Raw genomic sequence first — 26,317 nt, 5'->3', positions numbered from 1 at the left:
TATATTCCCTAAAAGTGGTAATATGGAGAAACCTGCAAGGATGTGTAATCATTCACTACAATCTCTCAAATCTTTCTCTGAAATTACCTTGTGATACATTTCTCTCTCTTGCTACTTCTTTGCCCCGGGCCCTCAGCAGCTAATACACACACCATGAAGGATGTAGGCTTCTTCCTGCCTCGTCTCCTTATTTCCAGTTTTCACTTTGCCACATGGCTGTGGGCAAGTGCAACAGATGTATTCCTTCAAAATCCAATTTTCCAAAAGCCAATTCCACATAAGGATCAATTTGTCAAATAGTCAATTAACCAAGTTTGTCGAATTATACAAAAATCTTCTCTTGAGACTGGTGCTTTGAGTGATGTCTCCGGGGTGCTCAGGACTGTCATTTGCAGAAAAAAGAAAAAAAAGTCTAGTAGTCAGTAAATATCAGTGAATGCTCACCCTGTACTAGACACACTTTTAAGAAAGTGAGCTTATAGTAAAGAAGAAAGACTTAATTCCTATCTTGAGTTATCAGGAAAGCAATTTTATAAATTTAGGAAATTGTTTCAGGAAATACAGCCACAATTATCTCTATAAAACATAGATTTGATGAATCTGTCTCGTTTCATCGTCTGAGACTGACCTCTTTTTCAGTATTACCTTCTCCTGTCCCTGTGCATCTCAGATTATGGTCATATGGCTGCATAACTTTCCCTAAAGGACGATGTCCCTTCAAATTTCTGCTTTTTCATGTTCTTATACCCCTCTGAAGACTCCTTTACCACCTGGTCTGGCTTGTATACTTTTACTCACCTGATTATTCAACTTCCTAATAATTCCTTTATCTTTCAGCTTTCAGTTAGAAAGCTGAAGCTAATCTACCTAATTAAAATGAAATAATGCCAAGTGCTGATGGATAATTACTGGCAGTTTTGTTGATTTGTTTTTATCTTCAGTTAGTTGATTTTTCATGTGTTTTCCATAAATATAAAACATTTATTTTTTTTTCTGAGATAGAGCTGATCACATTACATTATTAGTTATCTAATTTCTTAACTAGACATTAACAGTCACTACATAGTTTGATTTCAGAGTATCAAAATAAAACAAGTATTTTTAAAAAATTCTCATCAGGTTATTTTCACATAATCTTTCTTTATTACTGTTACCTTAAGAATTGTAAGATTCCTTGATGAAAAAAGTATTACTGGTTGTTTCAAAGAAATTTCTAGTTGGCTAAAGTCTCTCCTCCATATACTGACTTTGGGAACTCTAATATCTCTTCTGAAGGACAAACCTTTAGATATTTAAAGGTTGCCATTTATGGAAACATGCATTTAGCTTGGGGAGCATATTTGGTTTTCTCTGCTTGGTTCTCAGTTGGGCAAAAAGCTGTAATCTGGCCTCTATTAACCAAGTCCTGAATGTTTGAGGCCAACTGCTTCAGAGCTTGTGATTTGGCTTCACTGATTGTTTCCACCAGGGGTGGTGGGTCAGTGTTCTGAGGTCGTATATGATCTTTCATTGTCTTTTTCTGTGTTCATTCTCTCAGTCCCCTCTTTTAGTCATTCTCTCCCTTGCAAGAAGTTGGCCAAAAGCCAAGACTCAAGATCCAAGTCTTTACTGCTTCATGATGTTCCCTTGTTTCCATAGTCAATCTTTTCAATGTTGTATTATCACGGTGAGCATCTCATGAGAGAGTGGCTGCATAAAAGCGTCTCGGACTCTGGATAGAATTTGGTGACAGAGATTGTCCGTCTCTATTCTTGCCTCTTGCCAAGGAATTGAGACTGATCTATAATCCGTGTAGAGTGTGTGTGTGTGTGTGTTAACTGCTCAGTTGAGTCTGACTCTTTGCAATTCCATGGTCTGTAGCCCACCAGGCTTCTCTGTCCATGGGATTCTCCAGGCAAGAATAGTGGAGTGGATTGCCATTCTCTTCTCCAGAGAATCTTCCTGACCCAGGAATCAAACCTGGGTCTCCCAAATTGCAGGCATATTCTTTACTGACTGAGCTATTTATAACGTCCGCCGGAATTAAAATGATCTATGTCGTATAACCTTTTGTTTATGTGATCCCTGTTTTTGGAAGCACTGCTTTGATTGTTTGTGTAAACAATGAATCAGTAATTCCCCCAGGTAAAGTGCCTGAATAATCAAGGGGAACTTTGTTTTGGAGCTCCCATCTGAATTATAATTTCCTGGTTTGATGATTTATAGAATTAAATATCTGTGCACAGAAAAGTTTTGGAATACTGTTGCTAAAGTGCACGATCTACTGGTTTGAGACAAGTAAAACTAGCCTTCCTGGTTACAGAGGAAGCAGTATCTGATAGGAAAACATGGCTATCCAGGAAAAAAGAAGTTATTCCTGGCATAAAATTGAAACCAAGACCTTGCATTAGCTCCTTTACACATTTGTATCTCCATTAGCCTATTCCACATAGTAAGTAATTGCCTCGGCCTTTTCAGATCAGTTCAGTCACTCAGTTGTGTCCGACTCTTTGCAACCCCATAAACTGCAGCACGCCAGGCCTCTCTGTCCATCACCAACTCCTGGAGTTTACTCAAACTCATGTCCATTGAGTCGGTGATGCCATCTAACCATCTCATCCTCTGTCGTCCTCTTCTCCTCCCGCCTTCAATCCTTCCCAGCATCAGGGTCTTTTCTAATGAGTCAGTTCTTTGTATCAGGTGGCCAAAGTATTGCAGTTTCAGCTTCAGCATCAGTCCTTCCAATGAATATTCAGGACTGATCTTTAGGATGGACTAGTTGGATCTCCTTGCAGTCCAGAGACTCTCAAGAGTCTTCTCCAACACCACAGTTCAAAAGCATTAATTCTTCGGTGCTCAGCTTTCTTTATAGTCTGACTCTCACATCCATACATGACTGCTGGAAAAACTATAGCCTTGACTAGATGGACCTTTGTTGGCAAAGTAATGTCTGCTTTTTAATATGCTGTCTAGGTTGGTCATAACTTTTCTTCCAAGGCTTGTGCTTTTAGGAAATTCTAAATTCAAATTTAGGATTACCTAAGCTCTACCCACTAGACTGTGATAATTTGTTCTCTTTCTATAAGACAGCAACATAAACAGTCATGAGCTGATTTGTTTTGGGCCATTTGTCCACATAGGTTCAAGTGAAATGCCATTGACTGTAATTCTCTTTTATCTCATTTGTTGAGACTGGAATTATCCCTGGTTTGTATCACAGGCATCTGGTGAGGAATAGCATATCCAGCAATCAGTAAGCTTGAAGGCTGCTGTTCAGGAAATCTGAGATTGGTATAAGAATGATTATGCTCTAACAATTTTAGTATGAAGGGAATAAAAGAAGAAGGGCCATTAGGGGTGAGTGATGACCAGGAATTTATAGAAATTACAAGAAGATTGATTTTAGGTAAGCAGATGGAAAACAAAATAGTAATTAAACAAAGGTTTTGATGCAATATCTTGTGCAGAAGCTGTCCGTGATCTGAGGTCATCAGGTTGTTCTGAGAGCTTTGGGTCATTGGTCTATATACTTTGAAAATCAGCTGTTTCAGGAGAATCTCTGAGAATCTTCATTTTGAGGTCCCCTATTAGAGAAGGCTTCCAATTTTGGGTTCTAAATTGTTTCTTTAGTCATAAAACGTTAGCCCAGAAATTTGCTTCAGGGAGCTTAACTTCTGTATTTGTTGTTAACAGTATTTGATAGAATCCCTTCCAGTGAGGTTCAAGAGCAACTTTTCTCTGATGTCTCTCTGACAGATGAAATCTTATAGTTGAATGTCATGATGAGGTTGTTTAAGATGTTTAAATGCAACTTTAACCTGTTTGTGATAGAACTGGGCTTAGTACATGAGTCTCTTGCAACACTTTGCAATGTCTACATGCATCAGGGCAAAGTATCATAGGTAAGATACTGAAGCCCTTGGGCCTTCCAGTTACCAGTTCACAGGGAAATAAACCATGTGTCCAGACTGGGTGGGAGCTTCCCAGCTGGCCCTAGTGGTAAAGAATCTGCCTGCCAATGTAGGAGATGCAAGAGACTCGGACTCAATCCCTGAATCAGGAAGATCTCCTGGAGTAGGAAGTGGCAAGCCACTCCAGTATTCTTGCCTGGAAAATCCCATGGACAGAGGAGCTTAGCAGGCTACGGTCCATGGGGTCACAAAGAGTAGGGCATGACATGACTGAACACTCTAGGGAGTGAACCATATTGGCCTAAGGGTGGGTGGGAGTTTCTTTGACCAAGGGAGCTCAAGGGTTTCTGAAAGTTTGTTAATTTTATTTCCAGATGTCATTGGTTCTTTTCACCATTCAGAAGTTTGTAGATGATAAGTGCAGTATGGTTTCTGAGTAAAGGTTAATACCTTGCTGAGGTTTTTCTTTTTAAGTAATATTTCTTGTGAAGTGTATACCTTGGTCACTTGATTGTTGCTATTGTTCAGTCACCCAGTCATGCCCAACTCTTTGCGACCTCATGGACTGTAGCATGCTCTGCCTGTCTGTCCCTCACCATCTTCCAAAGTTTGCCCAAGTTCATGTCCATTGCATCGGCGATGCCATCCAGCCCTCTCATCCACTGATGCCCTCTTCTCCTTCTGCCATCAGTCTTACCCAGCACATTAGGGAATTTTTCAGTGAGTCAGCTGTTCACATCAGATGACCAAAATACAGAGCTTCAACTTCAGCATCAGTCCTTCCAACAAGTATTCAGGGTTGATTTCCCTTAAGGTTGACTGGTTTGATCTCCTTGCTGTCCAAGGGAATTTCTGGAGTCTTATCCAGCACCATAGTTCTAACGCATCAATTATTTGGCTCTCTGCCTTCTTTACAGTCCAGCTCTCACAATCATCACTTGATATAAAAGTTTATATTCACAATATTAGAAATACAAAATAGACCAGCTCTTTAGCAACTGTAAAGATTATAGCTTTTTGGCAAAGAGATGTTTAAACTTATCCTGAAATTATATAGACATTTAACAACTAAAGTGTATTCAGATCTCATGGAAAGTAGAAGGTACATAATATAACATTATGAGGTTTTTTTTTTTTTAGTTTTCTGAATGTTGAGTTTTTTTTTTTTATAATTTTATTTTATTTTTAAACTTTACATAATTGTATTAGTTTTGCCAAATATCAAAATGAATCCACCACAGGTATACATGTATTCAAGGGCTTTGAAGCTTTGGTCCTTGACCATTTCCCACATTTACAGTTTTTTCTAGAATTATGCTGTTGACAAATCCACATGACTTAAAAAATTACCTTAGCCATCTTTTAAAAGTTTCCCCAGCCATGTTGATTTATGATAGTAACCAGTTTGTCTGTACCATGATGAGTTGTTTCATGGAGAAATTTAGCAAATGTCCACTTGAAACCACCTAGTGCCTCCAGCTATCTGCGTTGGGAGGACCAGAGATGATCTGAGTGAAGTTCAGAGGCTAAATATTGATATTTTATAATGGTTACTTTGAATTTCTTTAAGAATTTGCCCTTTAAGAGTTTTAATAGGATCCAAACCTTGGTTAAGGCTACTTGTCTGGGACTTCCTCGGTGGTCCAATGGCTAAGACTCTGCAGTCCCAATGCGGGGGACTCAGGTTCAATCTCTGATTCAGGTACCTAGAGCGCACATACCGCAACTAAGAGTTCAGAAGCCACAAAAAAAAAAAAAAAAAAAGGATTCCTCATGCCACAACTGAGACCCAGTGCAGCCAAATAAATTAATTAATAATTAGTTTTAAGATGAGAAAAAGGAGAAAAGACTGCTTATATAGCAAAATGATCTGCTGGAGTATTTCTTTTAGCTTCCATGTCATTTCTTTTTTCATAAACCTCAACTTTTACAGCAGCTACCTCAGTATGAACTAGGAGTCCACCTAAAAGTATGTTAAATATGTCGTCCATTTTTGATGGAGGTTCCAGCAGAACTGACTCTTGGCTTCCAAAGCAACCCAAAGTAATAGTTTTTTGGTTTGTTTGTTTTTAAATCATGCCCAATATGTATCTGTGTTAGTCCCTCAGTCATGTCCAGCTCTTTGCAACCTGCCAGGCTCATTTGTCTGTGGAATTCTCCAGGCAAGAAAACTGGAGTGGGTAGCCATTCCCTTCTCCAAGGGATCTTCCTGACCTAGGGATTGAACCTAGATCTCTTGCATTGCAGGCGGATTCTTTACCATCTGAGCCACCACTGTGGTCTTTGACCAGTTGACAAGGTCAAGGAAGTGCTATGGTTTTGCCCTTGGGGCTGATTTTTCCCTCAGGTGGAGGACTGTATTATAAAGGCAAGCTTCAGTGGGTGTTAGCATGTTCTACTCCAGGTTCAAGTTTTGAGATATGATTTGTCAACAAATAATATTAGGTCAGAGTTTTAAAAACACTGAATGAGGTATAACAAGTTCCTAAGTGAGCTAAGAAAATGTGAAGTTTCCCTTCCCTTGATAGGGACAAGAAGGTGGACAGGCACAGTGTCTCAATGATGAATAGTAGCTTGAGGGGGAAAAAACTAACAGAATCTCATCAGGGGCTGATCGCCTAACTAAAAAATGTTGTGTGTTCTCAGGCAGTAGTAAAATCTGTGCCACATGAGGAACCATGAGAAGAAGAGTGGCACTTATGACTAGTTTAGCAGAAGCACTGAGTTTTGAAGCAGTGCTTGTTGCCCTACAAGGAGGGGACTATGCCTTTATGACCAGGTCAAGGTGATGAGTTTTTTGACTCCCATGAAGTTATGTTGAAACTCTAAAGACATGGCTAGATTGCTCACATTCAAGTAGACAAAATGTCCACTTAGGTTTGGAGGACATAAACCCAAGACTTCTGAACCAAAGGATTTTAGTTGGAAGTGCCTATAGAGGGAGTCTGTTAACTAACCCTCTTCAAATGACAGAAAGTCTGTTTATGACTTAGGTAGGTGGGTAGGTTTAGTCACTAAGTTGTGTCCAACTCTTGCAACCACATGGACCATGGCCCACCAGACTCCTCTGCCCCTAGGATTTCCCAGGCAAGAATGTTGGAGTGGTTTGCCATTTCCTTCTCCAGAGAATCTTCCTGACCCAGGGAATGAACTGGGGTCTCCTACACTGCAGGCAGACTCTTTACTGACTGAGCCATTTGACACTTGTTTGCAATATTCGGTTGTTAATGAAAGACTTTTATGGACAGAAGGAAGTGGATAGAGGAAGCTATACTAGCAAAAAGCAGATATGTTGTGGTGAAGGCAGTTTCCTTTAGGGGACAGCAGAGGTCTCTCAGACATTAACTCACTGGTGCTGACCAGGTGATTCCTGACTGTTTCAGTTCAGTTCACTTCAGTCGTTCAGTCATATCCAACTCTTCGTGACCCCATGAACTGCAGCACGCCAGGCCTCCCTGTCCATCACCAAATCCTGGAGTTTACTCAGATCATGTCCATTGAGTTGGTGATGCCATCCAGCCATCTCATTCTCTGTCGTCCCCTTCTCCTCTTGCCTTCAATCTTTCCCAGCATCAGGGTCTTTTCTAATGAGTCAGCTCTTTGCATGACATGGCCAGAGTATTGGAGTTTCAGCTTCAATATCAGTCCTTCCAATGAACATTCAGGACTGATTTCCTTTAGGATGGACTGGTTGGATCTCCTTGCAGTCCAAGGGACTCTCAAGGGTCTTCTTCAACATCACAGTTCAAAAGCATCAATTCTTTGGTTCTCAGCTTTCTTTATAGTCCAACTCTCACATCCATACAGGACTGCTGGAAAAACCATAGCCTTGACTAGACGGACCTTTGTTGGCAAAGTAACGTCTCTGCTTTTGAATATGCTATCTAGGTTGGTCATAACTTTCCTTCCAAGGAGTAAGCGTCTTTTAATTTCATGGCTGCAGTCACCATCTGCAATGATTTTGGAGCCCCCCCAAAATAAAGTCAGCCACTGTTTCCACTGTTTCTCCATCTATTTGCCATGAAGTGACGGGACCGGAGTCATGATCTTTGTTTTCTGAATGTTGAGCTTTAAGCCAACCTTTTCACTCTCCTCTTTCACTTTCATCAAGAGGCTCTTTAATTCTTCTTCACTTTCTGCCATAAGGGTAGTGTCATCTGCATATCTGAGGTTATTGATATTTCTCCCAGCATTCTTGATTCCTGCTTGTGCTTCATCCAGCCCAGCATTTCTCATGATGACTCTGCATATAAGTTAAATAAGCAAGGTGACAATATACAGCCTTGAAGTACTCCTTTTCCTATTTGGAACCAGTCTGTTGTTCCGTATCCAGTTCTAACTGTTGCTTCCTGACCTCCATACAGATTTCTCAAGAGGCAGATCAGGTGGTCTGGTATTCCCATCTCTTTCAGGATTGTCCGCAGTTTATTGTGATCCACACAGTCAAAGGCTTTGGCATAGTCAATAAAGCAGAAATAGATGTTTTTCTGGGACTCTTACTATTTTGATGATACAGAGAATGTTGGCAATTTGATATCTTGTTCCTCTGCCTTTTCCAAAACCAGCTTGAACATCTGGGAATTCACGGTTCACGTATTGTTGAAGCTGGCTTGAAGAATTTTGAGCATTACTTTGCTAGCATGTGAGATGAGTGCAATTGTGTGGTAGTTTGAGCATTCTTTGGCATTGCCTTTCTTAGGGATTGGAATGAAAACTGACCTTTTCCAGTCCTGTAGGCACTACTGAGTTTTCCAAATGTGCTGGCATATTGAGTGCAGCACTTTCACAGCATCATCTTTTAGGATTTGAAACAGCTCAACTGGAATTCCATCACCTCCACTAGCTTTGTTCGTAGTGATGCTTCCTAAGGCCACTTGACTTCACATTCCAGGATTCTGGCTGTAGGTGAGTGATCATACCATCATGATTATCTGGGTTGTGAAGATCTTTTTTGTACAGTTCTTCTGTGTATTCTTACCGCCTCTTTTTAATATCTTCTGCTTCTGTTAGGTCCATACCATTTCTGTCCTTTATTGAGCCCATCTTTGCATGAAATGTTCCTTGGTATCTCTAATTTTCTTGAAGAGATCTCTAGTCTTTCCCATTCTATTGTTTTTGTCTATTTCTTTGCACTCGTCACTGAGGATGGCTTTCTGCTTTCTCCTTGCTATTCTTTGAAACTCTGCATTCAAATGGGTATATCTTTCCTTCTCTCTTTTGCTTTTCGCTTCTCTTATTTTCACAGCTATTTGTAAGGCCTCCTCAAACAGCCATTTTTCCCTTTTGCATTTCTTTTTCTTGGGGATGGTCTTGATCCCTGTGTCCTGTACAATGTCACAAACCTCCATCCATAGTTCATCAGGCACTCTGTCTATTAGATCTAGTCCCTTAAATCTGTTTCTCACTTCCACTGTATAATTGTTAAGGATTTGATCTAGGTCATACCTGAATGGTCTAGTGGTTTTCCCTACTTTCTTCAATTTAAGTCTGAATTTGGCAATAAGGAGTTCATGATCTGAGCCACAGTCAGCTCCTGGTCTTGTTTTTGCTGACTATATAGAGCTTCTCCATCTTTGGCTGCAAAGAATATAATCAATCTGACTTCGGTGTTGGCCATCTGGTGAGGTCCATGTGTAGAGTCTTGTGTTGTTGGAAGAGGGTGTTTGCTATGTCCAGTGCATTCTCTTGGCAGAACTCCATTAGCCTTTGCCCTGCTTCATTCTGTACTGCAAGGCCAAATTTGCCTGTTACTCCAGGTGTTTCTTGACTTCCTACTTTTGCATTCCAGTCCCCTATAATGAAAAGGACATCTTTTTTGGGTGTTAATTCTAGAAGGTCTTGTAGGTCTTCATAGCACCGTTCAACTTCAGCTTCTTCAGTGTTACTGGTTGGGGCATAGACTTGGATTACCGTGATATTGAATGGTTTGCCTTGGAAATGAAGAAACTCTGACTGTTTAGGATTCCATTTTGGGGAGAGCTTAAACTGTAATTAAATTAAATCTCAGTTTGATAACACCAGACCTAGTGTGAGTAACTTCATTATGGGTATGCTGTCATGTTTTCAACACAATTAACCTAGAAATTCTCTCAGTTGTTTTGTGAAAGTTCAGATGTTTGGATTGTCTACAGCCTTATCAGAAAAGAGTGATTTCCCTTCTTATATAACTTCAGTCATGGATTATGTTTTCACAAAATTATGACTTATCTTTTGAAACTTAATGTCCCTCTTTTGCTAAGGCTCAGAGCAAGTAAATCGAGTCCTTTCTACAAGGTTCCTTATACTGTGTATAAAGTCGATCATGTACAAATTTGGTTAGATCTAAATTACAAGAGAAATGTAGACCTTTTAAATGTTGATTGAGGGCCTGGATGAAATAGAAGGTTTCAGTGAACACCTCGGGTGTGACTATCCAGGTGTATTCTTGTCCTGCCCAGGTGAAGATAAAAAGGAAAGATTTAGGGTAAAAAAGAGAAGGCATCAGGTATATTCTGATTGGAGTTTGTTGGATGAGGAAGCTCAAGACAGGCAAATTAGAAGTGAATGATCTGATGTAATTGGTTTGGGAGCATATTTGTCTTTCTCTGGATTGTTCTTGTGCTTCCCAGGTGGCTCAGTGCTAAAAGAATCCAACTGCCAATGCAGGAGATGCAGGAAGATTCTTGCTTGTAAAATCCCATGAACAGAGAAACCTGGTGGGCTACAGTACATAGGGTCGCAAAGAGCTGAACACAACTGATCAACTGAGCATGCATATGCTTGTGGATTGTTCCTAGTTGGAAGCTGGCAGTCACTGACCAAGTCTTGACCATTTAGGGCCAATTGCTGTAGAGATGATTATTGTTGACTTCTGTGGATGTTTACAGGAGAAGTTGTGGATCCATGTTCTATATGTGGTCTACCCATTCATTATCCAAACAGATTGATCTCTCACCCTTTTCCCTTATAATTTTCTCCAGCTACATCTAGAAATGATTTGAAAGGTAATGAAGTAAGATTTTGCAAAGTGGAAATATAACATTTTTCTTAATCTACTGGCAGGTATCTGAAAACATGGACTTTTCATCTTAATTCCATTAGAGTTAATTTTGTATCTGCAATTGTTTATGTTGTTACAGAGGATCTTGATGATTTAAGAATGGAGGGAGTAACTACCCTGACACCTTCTGGGAGCAAATTTAACCAAGGTCGAGCTACTTACTCTGCTGAACCTCAGGCCAAAGTCACATTGAACATCTGTTCAAGGTGTGCCAGGTAAAACAGATTATAGGTGTATCTATGTATAAACATGATCTTGATTTTTTAAATCTAAGATTTTGATGCAAAGGGTGTACTCCTCTGTGTTAAGAGAATCTTTTCCTCCTGGTTATCTTTTGTGCTGAGTTAACAAGAGAGTTAGTTGTACAGTTTATCCTCATGCCCAATGCCACGCAGACCAACAATGAATCAAAGAGTTTAGATTGTCTTTACTTCACAGTTGGAGACTATTCTAAGACTTTCTGCCTCTGAATTTCATTTGCTGTCTGCCTTTCTGTTCCTTTTCAAAAGAAGATTCAAGGGACTCTAGAAGTTCAAAGCCACTTCTAAGGCACCTGCATAAAGGACCGTTTGCCCAGGTACAGTTTAAGATCGGACCTTACTGGCCTCTTAACCTGTTCCTCATCTTGTTCACCTCCTGGAAAGAATTTAATCAGCTTGATGCTTTTCAGTTTTGGCAGCTGGAAGCAATCTTTGCATATAGTGTATGTGGCCAAAGAAGTAGCTTAAGTTAACTGCCGAGTCAGCTCCCAGTGCTGGTCTAGCAGAAACTCACCAAATAGCTAGTATTCATTCTTTTGTAGGAACTAAATCTCATTTGCAAAGAGGCTTTTAAGCCTGTTTAAATGATAAAACAAGTCTTCTAACCCTTATGTAAATGGTGCAGATTAGCAAGAACAATGCCCTGGCTGGCCAGTTTTATCTCCTTTGCTTTACGTCTAGCTGTTCTATTGTACAGTTTGAGAGGGGATTAGTGGCTTGGAAATAGGGAGCAGGGGGAAGTGTAGGAAAATCAAATCAGATTTTTGTAGCTTTTCCTTGCCTTTACCCCTCGGGAAGTTTAATTGTAGTTGTCGTGGGCTTAGAAAAATAAAAAGAGATAGAATAAAAATAAATAGAAAAATCAGAGGATATTATTTGACATCATTAAGAGACATGCCACAATAAAATGAAAACACCATGGGAAACATTGCTTCAGACAAGTAATATTTGGGTGGATTGATTTTTTTGATTAGGGGTATGAAGAAAACTACAAATATTTATGTGATGATATTTAGGCATCCTGGGTGTGGAAGAGTCATTTGGCAATTAAAAAGAACTTTATAGTATGTTTGTCCATTTACAGCTTGACTGGGAGGGGTTGGTGCTTGGTTCTTGGTCTTTGGTCCTTCATATTATTTGTAGAAGATTGGGATATGAGGAGTTTTTTTTGGAAAGGAAATCCCATGAAAAATACATGTTTTACTAAAGTACTGAAGGTTTGAATTGGGAAAGGACCAAACCCATTACATAGCCCTAAATTATTCACATTCAGCTTTCCAATGATAAGCTAGATTATAAATTATAAACTACCTGCGTTAAGATGAACTCCTAATCTCTAAGGGCTTCCCTGGTGGCTCACATGGTAAAGAATCTGCCTGCAATACAGGAGACCTGATTGAGAGAGCTGGATAGGGTCCTGTATGCATAGACAGCCAACCAAGTGATCACAGTGAAGGATTCTCAAGGAATAAGAAGTTTCTCTTCTTTTTCTCCCGTGCGCTGAGATAATTCCCATGTAAATGCTGAAGCAGTTGAAAATGTTTTGAGTTCCGCCCCCCCCCCACCCCCCTTTTAGAAAGGCCCACATTAAAGTACTCAGGCACTGAAGAAAAAAGAGCCTCATTTTCCTGACATGAAGGAATTTTCTGCCTTAGGCTTCTTACAGACTAGGGAGAAAACTATAGCTCATCATTGGGGACAATAAGACAGTGTAGGGTGGTTGTGTTTTTGTGTTTGTTTGTTTCTCAGAGTTTCATGGTCAAGAAATATTTTTTTTCAGGTAGAACTGGAAGGTTAAAAGCTTAAAGGATGTGTTGTTTTCTTGAAATAGTGCTGTAGCCCCAAGACACCCAAGACTCATTGAGATTCAAGGGATGGTCAGAGCTTCTGCAAAGAACCCATCAGTGAGCAAGTTAGTGTAAAGAGGTGGAGTGTACTCTTAAAATCGTCATTTTCCTCAATCTCTGTTTCAAATACTGCACTGCTTTTGAGCTACATATGGGGTCACAGTACCTAGAAGGAAGTTTGCATAAGATATGTCCAGAACATTATTACTCTTATCAAATTGAGGGCATACAGCCAAAGGCCACAGAGCCCTTCTTATTCAGAACCTGATTAGAAGACATGATCTGTCCTGAAACTAATACATTGCTCTGGGAACAGTTGATGGATATAATATATATGCGATCACTGGTAGGACTTCTGATTTTCAAGAGATCAGAAAAAGAGGAGTTCAGCCCACGTTAAGTTGCTCTGTAAAGTTTTATGTGCAACGAAGTGGCTAAACTATCAAGAATGTAAAAAAAATGTATTGATTAGCATGGTCACAAGAAATAAAATTATAACTTTTTTCATAAATATTTCATACATTGTTAGAAAAGTGCAGATGGAAGAAAGCTTATGTTTTCAAGCTGGAAAATTATTCCAGGGTAATGTTATTCCCTTAGCTCTTGGTGACCTTAATCTGATGTGGACATTGCTGCAATTTGTATGGTTTAAACAAACAGATGACATCAGTTGGCAAGTAGAAAAATGCATAGTTAAAAGATGTCTGATCACCAAGATATATTGAGATTCTAACCCAAAATGTCTGTTTTCCCCTCAGATCATAAGGGAAAGAAACCATTACAAAACAATTTTAAGTAAATAAAGAATTTTCTATGTATAATATAATATAGCAGTGTCCTTATAACTGCTAATTTTTTTTTTTTTTTTTGCATTACAAGTTAGATTTTTTGATATATTCATTGAGTGTCTTGGTTTGACTTTTAGAAAATTCTACTCGTACAGCAAAGCCTTGAATGGCATGGGCAAAATAAGTTTAATTTGTTGCCTTGGAGTCACACTGAGTCATATCAACCAAAAAGTAAAATGTCAGTAGGTCAATAATACACATTGTCAGTAATTATCAGCAAAACTTGTGTGGTTTTAAAAAACAGTGGTTTGGAGAATTGTGAGTTTCAAATTAAATTTCTTTATTAAATACCCTGCATTTTCTTTTTAAGGTAACAGTTAAGATATCAATAACAAGCAAACAAATGCTGATACCAAGGCAGCAAATTACTATTTCACTGAAGTTTATAAGCCATTTTTCTGGAAAGACCACCCATTAATTCTGTCTACCGACTGCCATTCTGAGGAGTTAAATCTTGTTTTTGTGGACTCCTGCCAGGGCATTCCGGGTGGTAGGGTGCTGTTTGTTTTTGATGGTGCAAGTGTTTGCATTCATTCATGCCTAACATCAATAGAGCACAAAAAAGGAACGGAAAGCCATTTAAAAAGAAATTGGATTATAGAGAACATACAGTGACGCTGGCGCAGAAACCACAGCCTGAGAACCTTAGGAGAAATTTGTTTCCAGATAGCCTGCTGGTTTTTCACTGATTTGCTTCGCATTATTGTGCCAAAAATTGTTCACCATTTCTTCTGTACATCGTGACATTAAAATAACGAGTTTATTCCTATATTGACTTGATAAAGCAAAAGCCAATGATTGCTGGTGATAGGATGCTGAAGAAAAGATAAATGATTGCTTATAAATATGAGCTAAATTTCAAACTAACTATATTAGGATTTACTAGTTAAGAAAGCTGACATCATTAGTGATATGTTATATTCTGTTTCACTTTGCTATGCATTTTTTTTCCCTTTTTCCTCCCAACCTCTTTTATAAGGTTTATTTTCAGTAAGTTCCCACTGGGAAAAAGTGAGCCAAACTGACCTAAAGGAAAATGGATAAGGACAAAAGGGACTACTATCATTGTTTACAGTTACAAAAATTTCCATAAAATTGACTTCCTACACCTAGATTAAAAGGTTTGGTTTGAGTGATGAATATAGTGCATGTTTTAAGTAACAGAAATGGTTCATTTGAACCAAAATGAATTTATGGAAGACTCTCTCTGTGTCAAGTACTGGGATAAACTCTGGAAAGAAAAATTAACACTGCTGATCACTAGGAACTTATATTCTGGCTGGAAACAGACTTGGAAAAAATAAGTGCAACCCAAAATGTCAGACAGTGATAGTTCTCTAGAAAAAATAAAGCATCGTAAAATGGCTCTGTTATGCCAGACATGATTGATTTGGGGGCCTTTAGTGTGGGGAAAGTCCATACCCTTGGAGAGATTGAAATATGACTTCCATGGTTCATTCTGCATGAAGGAAGAAATGAGGCCAACACATATCAGCCAGAAACTGGAGACCACTTTATCTCAGTTTTAAACACTTTAACTTCATAGTTCTTTTGTTTATAAATTGATACAATATCCTCTCCATCTCTACTCTTTTTAGTAGTGGTTTTGTGATTCATAAGAGAGGGAGGGCCTTGGGCTGCGTAAGTACACACCTACTCTATTTAATTAATTAATCAACTTTTGGTTGCATTGGGTCTTTGTTGCTCTGTGTGGAGTTTCTCTTGTTGCAGCAAGCAAGGGGTAGGGGGGCTACTCTTTAGTTATGGTGTGAGGGCTTCTCCTTGTGGTGGCTTCTCTTGCTGTAGAGCACAGGCTCTAGGTAAACAGGCTTTAGCAGTTTTGGAGCACAGGTTTATGTGCTTCGTGACATGCGGAATCTTCCCAGACCAGGGGTTGAACCATGTCTTCTGCATTGGCAGGTGGACTCTTAACCACTGGACCACCGAGGAAGTCCACACTTACTCTAAAAGACTACTTCTTCTTATGTGAAAAAGAGCTGGGCTTTAGAGCGGTAGAGACGAAGGTTGGAATCTCAGCTTGCCCACTCCACTGGACAACTCTGAGAAATCACTTACCCTCTCTAAACCTCAGTTTCCCACCTATAACTTGGAAGTGGTCATTTCCCATTTCCAGTTACAGCAGACTGGAGTGGCTAGCTCAGTTTCAAGCATTGAGTCTACTCTGGGGAAAAAAAGTGTTACAAGATAAAAATATTTATATACATTTCAGAAGAAGTTAAATATGCTTTTGAAATGCAGGGAAGTCATGTTATATACTGAGAAAAAACGAGCATCAAGGTCAAGATCTAGGGAAACATTATGAGGGTTTAGGGAATAGAATATTATGGGTAATTTTTGGTTGATTTTGAACAAAATGCATAAAAGTATTTTAATTACAGAGACTTTTTCTCATCGTTTTCCTCATATTTCCTCTCTCTGTGAAAGTACCAGTCTACATACTTATATTCTCTATCTATCCATCCCTCCTATAAACCCTTTCTAAGACTGTGATGTAAGAGACACTAGAAGGAAATGGATAGCCTGAGAGAGGCAGGGAAAGATGGTCCTTTAGTCATCTTTGCTAAGTAACAGCAGCCTTGAATGAGAGCCAAAAAATTGTTTGCAAATCCCACAGTCAGTACTAGTAGGCTGATTTTCCAGTTCGTACCAGAATGCCTGAGATTATTTTATTGGCATCTCCAAAGAGTTTGTCAGGACTCCTGTAATCTTCAATCAGAGTAACCTCTTTTTCCTTTATAGACTTTCTGGGTCTTAAACATATTATCTGTGATTTATAGAAGAGTCCTTTTGGGGAAATCCACCCACAGAATGGGCTTTCCAGGTGGCAAGTAGTAAAGAATCCGCCTGCCAATTCAGGAGATGCAAGAGACACAGGTTCGATCCCTGGGTTGGGAAGGTCCTCTGGAGTAGGAAATGGAAACTCCAGTATTCTTGCCTGGGAAATCCCATGGACCCAGAGGTACCTGACGGGCTACAGTCTATAGGGTTGCAATGAGTCAGACATGACTGAGCGCACACATACATACCCAGAGAATAAGCATCTTAGCATTAGGGAATGGAAATAGCATATTGTCTGAGAAAGTCAATATTGTCAATTTCAAGGTGGGAGAAGAGTCCTAAGTTTGCAGTGGGGTGCTCAGTGGTACCCATGGACTGGCTTTCCCACACTAATAGGCACAATAGGACAGCATGTACAAGAAGATGTAACTAAATCCCACGGACGGGGGAGCCTGGCAGGCTGCATCCATGGGGTCGCTAAGAGTCGGACACGACTGAGCGACTTCACTTTCACTTTTCACTTTCATGCATTGCAGAAGGAAATGGCAACCCACTCCAGTGTTCTTGCCTGGAGAATCCCAGGGATGGGAGAGTCTGGTGGGGCCACACAGAGTCCGACATGACTGAAGCGACTTAGCAGCAGCAGCAGCAAGACAAATTAGAAAATCCAGGAACAAATAAAGTATTTTTTGTTGCTGTTGATCTCCTATGCCTCCTTTACCCAATATATCCCTGAAAAGGATGCCTGAACCAGCTGAAGGAGACGGACCAGCACTTCATTCCTGTTCTTTTATCATTTGATGGGCATTTGGGTTGTTTCTGCTTTTTAGACTTAAGAACTATGCTGCTAGGAATATTTCAGTGCAAGTTTTAGTGTGAACATGTTTTGTCATTTCTCTTGAGTATATATCTAGGAGTACAATTATTGGGTCATATGTTAATTTTGTATTTACTTTTAAGGAACTACCAAACTGATTTCTGAAGTGGTTGTACCATTTCACAATCCCACCATTAATGTATGAGAGTTCCAAATTTTCAACATCCTCATCAACCTTTATTACTCTTTCTTTTCATTGTTTTGCTTTCAAATATTAGTCATCCTATTGAGAATAAAGTATTATTCCATTGTGATTTTTAAAAAGTTTTATTTATTTTATCTTTGGCTACATTGGGTATTAGTTGCAGCCCCTGGGATCTTAATTGCATCACGTGGGATCTTTTGTTTCGACATGTGGGTTTCTCTCTAGTTGTGGGACCTGAGCTCAGTAGTTGCCCCTCTCAGGCTTAGTTGCCCCATGGCATGTGGGATCTTAGTTCCCCAACCAGTGGTCAAACCTGTGTCCCCCACATTACAAGGCAGATTCTAAAGCACTGGACCACCAGGGAAGTTCTAAAATGTACTATTTGGTGAAATAAAAAAGATAGGGAGAAGCTTGATGAGGAATCAGAGATATTTGCATGTTAAATTTAGGTTGCCTATTAGACATATGTAGTCAAAATCTCTCTCTCAGCAACAGAACTAATAGTTAATAGAATAAAACTTTGCATTCTCTTTCGGGCTTCCCTTGTGGCTTAGCTGGTAAAGAATCCACCTGCAATGTGGGAGACCTGAGTTCAGTCCCTGGGTTAGGAAGATCCTCTGCAGAAGGGGAAGTCTACTCATTCCAGTATTCTGGCCTGCAGAATTCCATGGACTGTATAGTCCATGGGGTCACAGAGTCAGACATGAATGAGCGACTTTCACTTCACTTGCATTCTCTTTTAGCAGCAGTATGAGAGAAGTGAAAGGTTTGTCATGTCTTTCCAGAAAAGGCTTTGCGACTGTCATCAGCATTGGGGTCAGTAGGCTACATTGTACATGTATCAGAAATGACCTCACACCTCATAGCTCTTTACCTCTCCAGGCATGCTTGGCTTACCATCTATCATAATCTGCTTAACTTGAATTTCTTACGTAAATTGTTTATCATTCCTTCATTCTCATTAAAATATTAACTGTATGGGAGCTGAAACCAAGGCTGTCTTGGATCACGGATATACCCTCAGTACGTTAAATAACTTGTGACCCACGTGAAATAGCCACTGAATACTTGAGTGAATGAAAGATTGGAGAAGAAATATCAACCAGAATCTCTTTCTTCCTCTCTTTCTGTCTCCCTTTTTGTCCACTTGTGTCTCTCCATCACTATCTCTAGACTCAACTTTCTTTCTCTCCATCAACATCTCTATTTTTACCTCCAGATTCAACTTTCTGTTGGACCACTCCATGTGGGTAAGAATGGCCCTGGCACCTGGGTGCTCCAGGATTATAAATATCCTTAAAGCTTGGGCCTTTTTCTCACCCAGAGTTCATTTGATAATGTTTAGAAAGACTCTGCTAGCATATCCCCAAGTATTTGCTACAAGAGATCAGGCACAGAGTAGGGTTGATGAGATACCTGCTTTACCTTTGGTCATAAGCTCACTCCTATGTTAGGGGAAGAGACACCCCTTGATTGGAAATTCCACCAGAATCATGAAAAGTTGAGGAGAAGCATTTATCAAGAGAAAGAGATTCAGTGCAGACAGAATGATAGCATGACCATCCCAACAAAATAAAATTAATAAGATATTTGATTCATTCAAGTTCATATTTGATTCATAGAGAGCTTAAAATTATATTAAGTACTCTAGCAAATATTAATTCATTTTAAAACCAGTCCTCCTAATTTTTACACCAACTGCACAGATGGTTGAAACTTGACCAAGAAAGTTTAAATAACTTCTACACACAGCCAAGAAATGTCTTTGGTGGACATAAACCCAAGACTTCTGAATCAAAATTCAATATTCTTCCAGCTATAGTACACGGCTCTGTAAGTCATTCTGATACTCAGTGCCATTGCCCACCTTCCATTTTCTAACTTGAGATTAAAAGCCTGTATGATTTCCTTTCCACTAATGTTGTGTCACTGGTAAGCCTAATGACAGATTCCAGTCTTGGATCCAGCAAACACTTGAGTTGCCATCAACAGCTACCTTGGGGACAATTTCCTTTTGCTTTGAACGCCCAGTCTGTCTTTCAGCCTGGTCCCTTTGCTTTCCTAGATCCAATTTCCATTTTAAGTAGTTTTCTTCTTTTACAATGTAAGAATTCATATAGTGTGACTCTAGATTCTTCTGGTAATAAATCAGCATGGCAAAAAGCTTAGGAGTTAGGAGTCCTGAAAAGTGGTATCTTCTTCTGACTTTTGCTGATAAGGGTAGAAGGTGGGTAGGAGAGAAACACCCTGAGGACATGCATATATGTTTGTTTTCACGTATTTTATTTCTCTTATTTCCTAAGCCCCAACCAAACCAGGCTTGTCTCTTTTCCCCATTAAGATTCTGTGATTATCTCCCATCTTACCCACGTTCTGTCTTCCAAAGTGAGCCGACCTCAGGTGCATGAAAGAACTCGTTCCTTCCCTACAACCTACAGACACATTCAGACACACTTTCTTCTCCACACACAGCTCATATTTCCTTCCTTCCCTCTAAAGTTCTCTCGTTGCTTCTAAACTGAAAGCAGTTAGGAAACAGCAACCCACTCCAGTATTCTTGCCTGGGAAATCCCATGGTCAGAGGAACCTGGCAGGTTACAGTCCATAGGGTCACAAAGAGTTGGACATGACTTAGTGACTAAAAAACAAACCAAAATTGTCCCTCGGGATCCTGGGATGTGAAACCCATCAATATTGCTGGAGGGCCAACTGTCTAGGCCGTTTTATATAAAACACATAGACATCCCTAGATATTGGTATCTGAGAATGTTGTACATCTTTTGGCCTTCTGTTTCATTTTTTACATCTTCCCCTGTTCAATTTCTCACTAATTGTTACATATTGACTTTCTCTCCTCTTTTAGAGGGAAAGTGTTCATCTCTCAATTGTGTCTAACTCTTTGTTGAACACATGGGCTGTAGCTTGCCAGGCTCCTCTGTCCATGGAATTTCCCAGGAAGGAATACTGGAGTGGATAGCTATTCCCTTCTCCAGGGGATCGTCCTGATCCAGAGATGGAACCTGGGTTTCCCACATTGCAGGTAGATTCTTTACCACCTGAGCCACCAGGGAAGCCCCTTCTAGAGGAAAAGGCAGCAAAATATTGATTCTATTGATTGATATTGTATGGATGGATTCATTTCGAATCCAGTTCAGAGCTCCAACAGTCTACAGGGAATATGTTCCAAATCTGAGGCATCATTCCCACCGAATTGTCTGTTTGTTTAATAAAGGAGAGATGGTTGGCACCAAGATTAAAGGCAGAATTTTTTTTGTTTGTTTGAATTGGTCATGAAGTCTGAAAGTTGGCTACTTCTTGCTGGATGGCCTGGGGATTACATATTTCAATTGTCTTTATACAGTTTGTTGATTTTATTCACCTGTTACCTGCAGTTTTGTCCTCATGAGCAGGCATGGCATGTTGACTGACCCCATCTTTCCCCTCCCACCCCATGTCTCCCCTCCCACCCACATTCATTTTTTTCCAAAACAACAGAATCAAAACGCTTTTCATTGGATTTCAGTAAGTTAGGAGGTTTTACCATTATAAAAAACAAAAACAAAAAAAACCACTAAAGATTTCCTTAAAATTTACTTATCTTCTTGATGTGACAAGGGTACTCTGAATCTCTCCTCCGGTTGCCATTCAGTATTGTGTCTGAACGTGAGGAGCAGAGTTCTTATTCTGTATCATCTTGATATCAGTGCCTCAATGTTAAGGGATCCCTGGTGTAAGCTTCTGAAATCAGAGAATTAGGACTACTTTGTATAAAATGAATGTACTTTGGTTTCAGTAGCCTTATAAGTACCTTGCCCAGAGCAGGTACTTATAGTTTTAAATGAGTACCCAGACTGTTTAGGCTTTTTTACTCAACTGAAATAAGGTATCACATTATCATTTGTTAATAATCTGCCATTCATTTGTAACACAATTAATCAGAGGCCCCTTCCTTCTTGTGGCTTGAATGAGTTAAAGTGCCCTGTTCCATTTCTGAGAAAGCACCAGAGAATCCACAGGATGGCATGTCCTGCTGCATCCACGAGAGGACATGCTGGTGGCAGAGTGGCTGCAGCCTGGGGAAGTCATATTTCAAGATGATTCGCAATGCCCACTGGTCATAAAAGCATGATATGATGGGGTCCAATTCACATTTTAAATCATGCCATTTTAGAATTAGAGAATTTCTGATATAGATCTTGGACTATCCCACATGTTTTTGCAATAGAGAGAATACCTATAAAAACATCATCCAATAAAGTGACACTCAGGGAACAGCCTGTGTTGTAAAAGTTAATTCTCTGCTGCCAGAGATTCAGCCAAGAAAACGTGGGCTCAATTTAGCGATGTCACAAGGTTGGGAGAAAAGTCATTGTCAAGATGAAATTCGCATTTGTGTAATGAATAGTCCACTCGTTCAAGTGAGTTAATATAGAGATATTTATGGTATGTCTTAGTAGATCAATTTTGGTGTAAAATACAGGTGGAAATACGAGTGGCAACTGTTAATTGTGTGCATAGGCAATATGCAGAGTGAGTGTGCCCACTTCCTTTGAAATTTTAGGAAAGTATCTATTTGGGGGGAGAGGGAAGATTGTCTTTTAGATCCAATCACCTCATGTTATTGCTTTTCCTAAAAGGAATTTATGAGATAATTGTTTGACTCTCTACTCAGAGTTCTTCTGCTTTCACAGAAACAGGCAGGAAAGAGTAAAACATTCCTTTCTCCACAGCTACCCTGACTGAGCACACACACACCTTTGCTCCATCTGCCTCTTCCCTTCATTGTTGCGTAAAGGCAGCTGGGTGATAACATATTTCATCCGAGTCCTCCTTCCTACATTTACCAGAAGCACTGATTCCTTCTTAACTGTCCACAGGGTGCCAGTGCTTTCTGGCTTCTCGCTCCACTTGCTTTTTTTTTTTTTTAATTTCTGCTGGGTCTTCATTTTGGCGCACGAGCTTCTCTAGTTGCAGTGCATGGACTAAGGAGTTGTGGTTTCTCAAGTTGCAGCACGCTGGCTTAGTTGCCCCACAGCATGTGGGATCTTAGTTCCCTGACCAGGGATTGAACCACACCCCCTGCATTGGAAGGCGAATTCTTAACCACTGGACCACCAGGGAAGTCCCTCTCCACTTGCACTGGACCAGCGATCATGCTGGTCTTCTGGTTCTTTCTCTAACAGGTCAAGTAAGTGCTTTCCCATCTTGCTCTTCTTTGACACTTCCTATTTCCCCTCATCATTGACCTTTGCCTGGCTTCCTTCTTCATTTCAAATGTCACCTCATCACTGAAGCCTTTTCTTATTCTAACTTCATCTCTCTCTCTCCTTACCTGACTTTTTTCTCAAAAGTTTCATTGTGCTCAGTCCCTGCTGTCATGTCCAGCTCTTTGCACCCTATGGACTATCGCCTGCCAGGCTCCTCTGTCTATGGGATTTTCCTGGCAAGAATACTGTAGTGGGTTGCCATACCTTCCTGGAGGGAACCTTCCCAACCCAGGGATTAAACCTGTCTCCTGTGTCTCCTGCATTGCAAGTGGATTCTTTACAGCTGAGCCACCAGGAAGCCCCGAGGTTTCATTACTTACTATTTATTTATTTCAGGACTTTCTCCCTTTGTCTCCTCCTGCGTGAGGTCAGGAATCTGGTCTCTTTTGTTCACTGCGATAATTCCAACACCAAGAACAGTGCTTGGAATGCATAATTATTGAATAGTTGAATAAATTAATGGAAAGTACATGAGGCACATTAGTTATTAAAATTGGGAATAATAGCTAATTTTTACTGAGTCTATTCCATACCAGGTATTTTTCTAAGCACTTTATGTATATTAATTCATTTAATGCTGACAACATCAGAGAGGTTGGGCAGTTTACCAAATGTCGTACAGCCGATAAATAACAGAGCGAGGAGTTTAACTAGCAGGTCTTGCTCCAGAGAAGGCACTGTTTTATCCTCCACTACCAACAATAATAATGGGAGGATGTAGATGTGGAAGGAGGTCAGGAAAAGGAGGGAATGATGTTGCGGTGTGGCAAGTGGTTATGTAAATTAGTTGGAGTTTTCATGATGAGTTATCTCATCACTACCTTATTAGCATGATGAACAATCAAAAAGAATTGCTGATGCTATTACATCTGCCCTGGTCCTAGTCCCTGTGTGGTATACCATCTAAACCATATCGCTGTTTAAAGTAGAATGAAAGGGTACACTGCTGCTGCTGCTGCTGAGTCACTTCAGTCGTGTCTGACTCTGTGCGACCCCATAGACGGCAGCCCACCAGGCTCCCCCGTCCCTGGGATTCTCCAGGCAAGAACACTGGAGTGGGTTGCCATTTCCTTCTCCAATGCATCAAAGTGAAAAGTGAATGTGAAGTCACTCAGTTGTGTCCAACTCTAGCGACCCCATGGACTGCAGCCTACCAGGCTCCTCCGTCCATGGGACCCTCCAGGCAAAAGTACTGGAGTGGGGTGCCATTGCCTTCTCTGAAAAGAAAATGGGGAGTAGACACAAATTACTAATATTAGAAATGAAAGAAGGGACATCATTACAGATCTCATGGCTATTAAAAGAATAATAGAGGATTTCTATGAATAACTCTATGCCCACAAATTGGCTAATCTAGATGAAATGGACCAATTCCTTGAGAGATACATGTGTGTGTGTTAGTAGCTCAGTTGTGTCTGACTCTGAGACCCCATGGATTATAGCCTGCCAGACTCCTCTGTCTATGGGATTCTCCAGGCAAGAATGTTGGAGTGGGTTACCATTCCCTTTTCTTTGGGATCTTCCTAACCCAATTTTTAAACTCATAAGAATAAATTAACAATATGAATAGGCCTATATTTATTAAAGATTGATTTAATAATTAATAGCACCAGCCCCAGATAGGATGACTAATAAATTCAATTAAACATTTAAGGAAGAAACCATACTAATTCTTTACAGTCTCTTTCAGAGAACAGAAGCAGAGGGAATACTTTTTAAAAGATTAAACAATTATAAACCATCTTCAGTACTAGCATTCTGTTACTGGGAAAGTCTGTAAATACTTTTTATAATTTCCAGACATGTGCTTTCTGATAGAAAATTTCTCAACATGGCATAAAAGATGTTTACTAATTGACACAAGTACTTTTAGTTCCATAAAAGAAAACCAAAAGTGGATAAACTTGTGTTTAGCAATTAGTGTTTCAATGTTTTATCTTATTTGGAAAGGATTTGGATATTTAATAATTTAGCGTAACTCATCACTTAACTGAACTTAGTAAAACTTTGATATTCCAGGTTACCAAAAGATTTGGGAAAGCTATTAGAAAAGTTCACCTAAAACTTTTTGTTCTACTTACATCTCTTCCGTTTACTTAATGATTAGATTATCCACAAAAACTTCATGAGACATTAAGCAAAGTCAGCCATCATCCCAAGCTACTTTTTCTTGCTGATGAATTTAGTAGAGATAACATGAACTCATTTGATTAATAAAATTAATAAACCCAGATGAAATAAGAGTTACATGTCTGCATTATATTCATTGTTGAGAACTCTAAAGATATGCCTATTCTAATAAAATCAACACAAACTAGCTTTATTTCTGAATATTTTCCTAGAGCATATGAACCTGAAAAGTATTTGGGTTAAATCTCTATTATATTTCTGAGAATTTTTAGACTGCTTAAGTCTTATAAGTGCTTGATTTTCTTTAAACCAATTAAATGGAGCTCTTTTACAAATTAAGTGATATCATCCAGAGGTTAAAAAAAATAGCAAATATTTAACACATAAATAGATACACATATGGACACAGACACAGAGACTTTATAATTTCATTTAACAATTTCTACCTTGAATCAGGTACAACGATACAGAGCTCACTAGTTACAAAAGGACAGTTGGACTAAGTTATCTGCTTTGATGGCTAAAGCTTTTTTATATATATAAATATTTGTGAAGACACATGATTTTTTATTTGCCTCAATTCCAAATGACCCTTTCACCTTTTGTTCCCCTTTTGATAAGAATTATCTCCATGAAGTTTGTAGAATATCCACGTCTCAAAGGCATAAAGAAGGAATGTAAGTAATAGGCCTTTTAAGATAAGTAGGGGAGGTTTAGGGTTGGTAGGATTAGGTGAACTTTGACTTGCCTCTAGAACCGCATTTCTGGTTCTGCAAATATTTGTAAGATAGAGACATTTGCTTTTAATTCCTCTAAGAACTGAGTCGTAGCCTAGGTGGTTAAGGACTGACACAACCTTTCCCTCTGGGTACATTTGGGATAAAGGAAAAGGCCTAAAAGAAAATTCTATCAGACCCTAAATATTAGCTTCTAATTTGGCCAAATTTCTGATTATAGAGTTATTCATCATCATTCAGTCACTCAGTTGTGTCTGACCCTTTGCGACCCCATGGACTGTAGCACACCAGGCTTCCCTGTCCTTCGCCGTCTCCTGTAGTTTGTTCAAACTCATGTCCATTGAGTCAGTGATGCCATCCAATCATCTCATCCTCTATCATCCCCTTCTCCTCCTGCCCTCAATCTTTCCCAGCATCAGGGTCTTTTCCTTTCAAATATCTTGTCACCTTTCCGCCTGGACAAAGAGTAAATATTTCT

At 39.6% G+C, this 26,317-nt stretch overlaps 1 protein-coding gene across 1 annotated transcript in view; it reads left to right on the top strand.

Annotated features, from left to right (window-relative positions):
- Positions 1–26,317, top strand: part of C14H8orf34 (chromosome 14 C8orf34 homolog) — a 278,124-nt gene that overhangs the window by 209,885 nt on the left and 41,922 nt on the right. The window contains exon 8 of the mRNA XM_086336644.1: positions 11,009–11,144. Coding sequence (XP_086192770.1) covers positions 11,009–11,144 — 136 coding nt within the window. The remainder of the gene's footprint in view (positions 1–11,008; positions 11,145–26,317) is intronic.

Source organism: Bos grunniens, chromosome 14, assembly GCF_055505025.1.
Source record: "Bos grunniens cultivar Pamir isolate PY7600 chromosome 14, Bosgru_T2T1.0, whole genome shotgun sequence".
Classification (NCBI taxonomy): Eukaryota; Metazoa; Chordata; class Mammalia; order Artiodactyla; family Bovidae; genus Bos; species Bos grunniens.
Note: the sequence above shows the minus strand (reverse complement) of the source record. Positions and strands in the feature narration are given on the sequence as shown.